Source organism: Urocitellus parryii, chromosome 1 (assembly GCF_045843805.1).
Source record: "Urocitellus parryii isolate mUroPar1 chromosome 1, mUroPar1.hap1, whole genome shotgun sequence".
In the NCBI taxonomy this organism is placed as follows: Eukaryota; Metazoa; Chordata; class Mammalia; order Rodentia; family Sciuridae; genus Urocitellus; species Urocitellus parryii.
The window spans coordinates 45,821,703-45,822,659 of NC_135531.1; the positions used below are offsets into that span (position 1 = coordinate 45,821,703).

The 957-nt window shown below is 42.3% G+C and overlaps 1 protein-coding gene across 1 annotated transcript; it reads left to right on the top strand.

Moving 5' to 3' along the window:
• Positions 1 to 259: 259 nt before the first annotated feature.
• Positions 260 to 733, top strand: Gapt (GRB2 binding adaptor protein, transmembrane). The gene has a single exon (XM_026385920.2). The coding sequence runs from the start codon at positions 260 to 262 to the stop codon at positions 731 to 733; it is 474 nt and encodes a 157-aa protein (XP_026241705.1).
• Positions 734 to 957: the final 224 nt, after the last annotated feature.

Sequence of the window (957 nt, forward strand, 5' to 3'; positions counted from 1 at the left end):
ATTGTATATTAATGACTGTAATGTGAAGAGCATCCAATACACAGAAAGCCATCTTTCAAAACTAAGTCTACTCAATATCACCTCTAGGTGCATCAGGACTCTGCCAGATAACGTTCTCTCGGATCTGGAAAAAAAATGCCTAAGAAAGCTTCCAATCTCATTTTTGAACAGTACTAGTCTGTCCGGAATTACATCTGTCTGTACCTGTGAGTTTATTACTGACAACCCCAAGCCCCTGAACAACACTGTTTGTGCAGAAATGTTGAAAAGCTGTGGAAACACATCGGTGGCCATTTCTGTAGGCATTTCCCTTTTAGTACTCTTGGTGGTCTGTGGGATTGGGTGTGTTTGGCACTGGAAACACCGAAACACCACCAGATTTACTTTACCGAGGTTTTTGCAAAGGAGAAACAGCAGGAAAAAAGACTTAGCAAAAACCTTCTGCTTGAGTCCTCACATTGTTGGCTCAAGGCCTAAAATCTCAGCTGAAACCCAAAGCCACAGACCGTCTGTCAGGGGAACTAGGATGCAGGCCAACTATGAAAATGTGGAAATGGGGCCTCCCGAAGCTAACAAAGAAACTGACAAGGGACTCTACGAAAACACTCAGCAGATCAATTTCAAAGAGCACATGTATGGAAGTGAGACATCCTGTGACTACTATAACTTCCAGAAACCTGCTGCCTCTGAAGCTCAAGATGAGGATATCTACATTCTTCCTGACTCCTATTAGCTTTTCAAAACTACTGAGTTTCATTGTTGGAGGATAAAATATGCACCGGGACTTTGATGGTGCTGATGCGCTTATTGACCAAGTTCTTCTCATGAAATTCAGTGGTCTCTCTATGTCCACCCCATGGATCCTGTCGACGTGCATGATTGTAGATTCATTCTAAATAACCTCTCTTCCCTCTTCTCCTGGGATTAAATCTTTACCATGTATATTGATTTTTTCCT

Bases quoted from the DNA above. Each gene is read 5' to 3' on its own strand.
- Gapt (XM_026385920.2), top strand. From the start codon at position 260: ATGTTGAAAAGCTGTGGAAACACATCGGTGGCCATTTCTGTAGGCATT.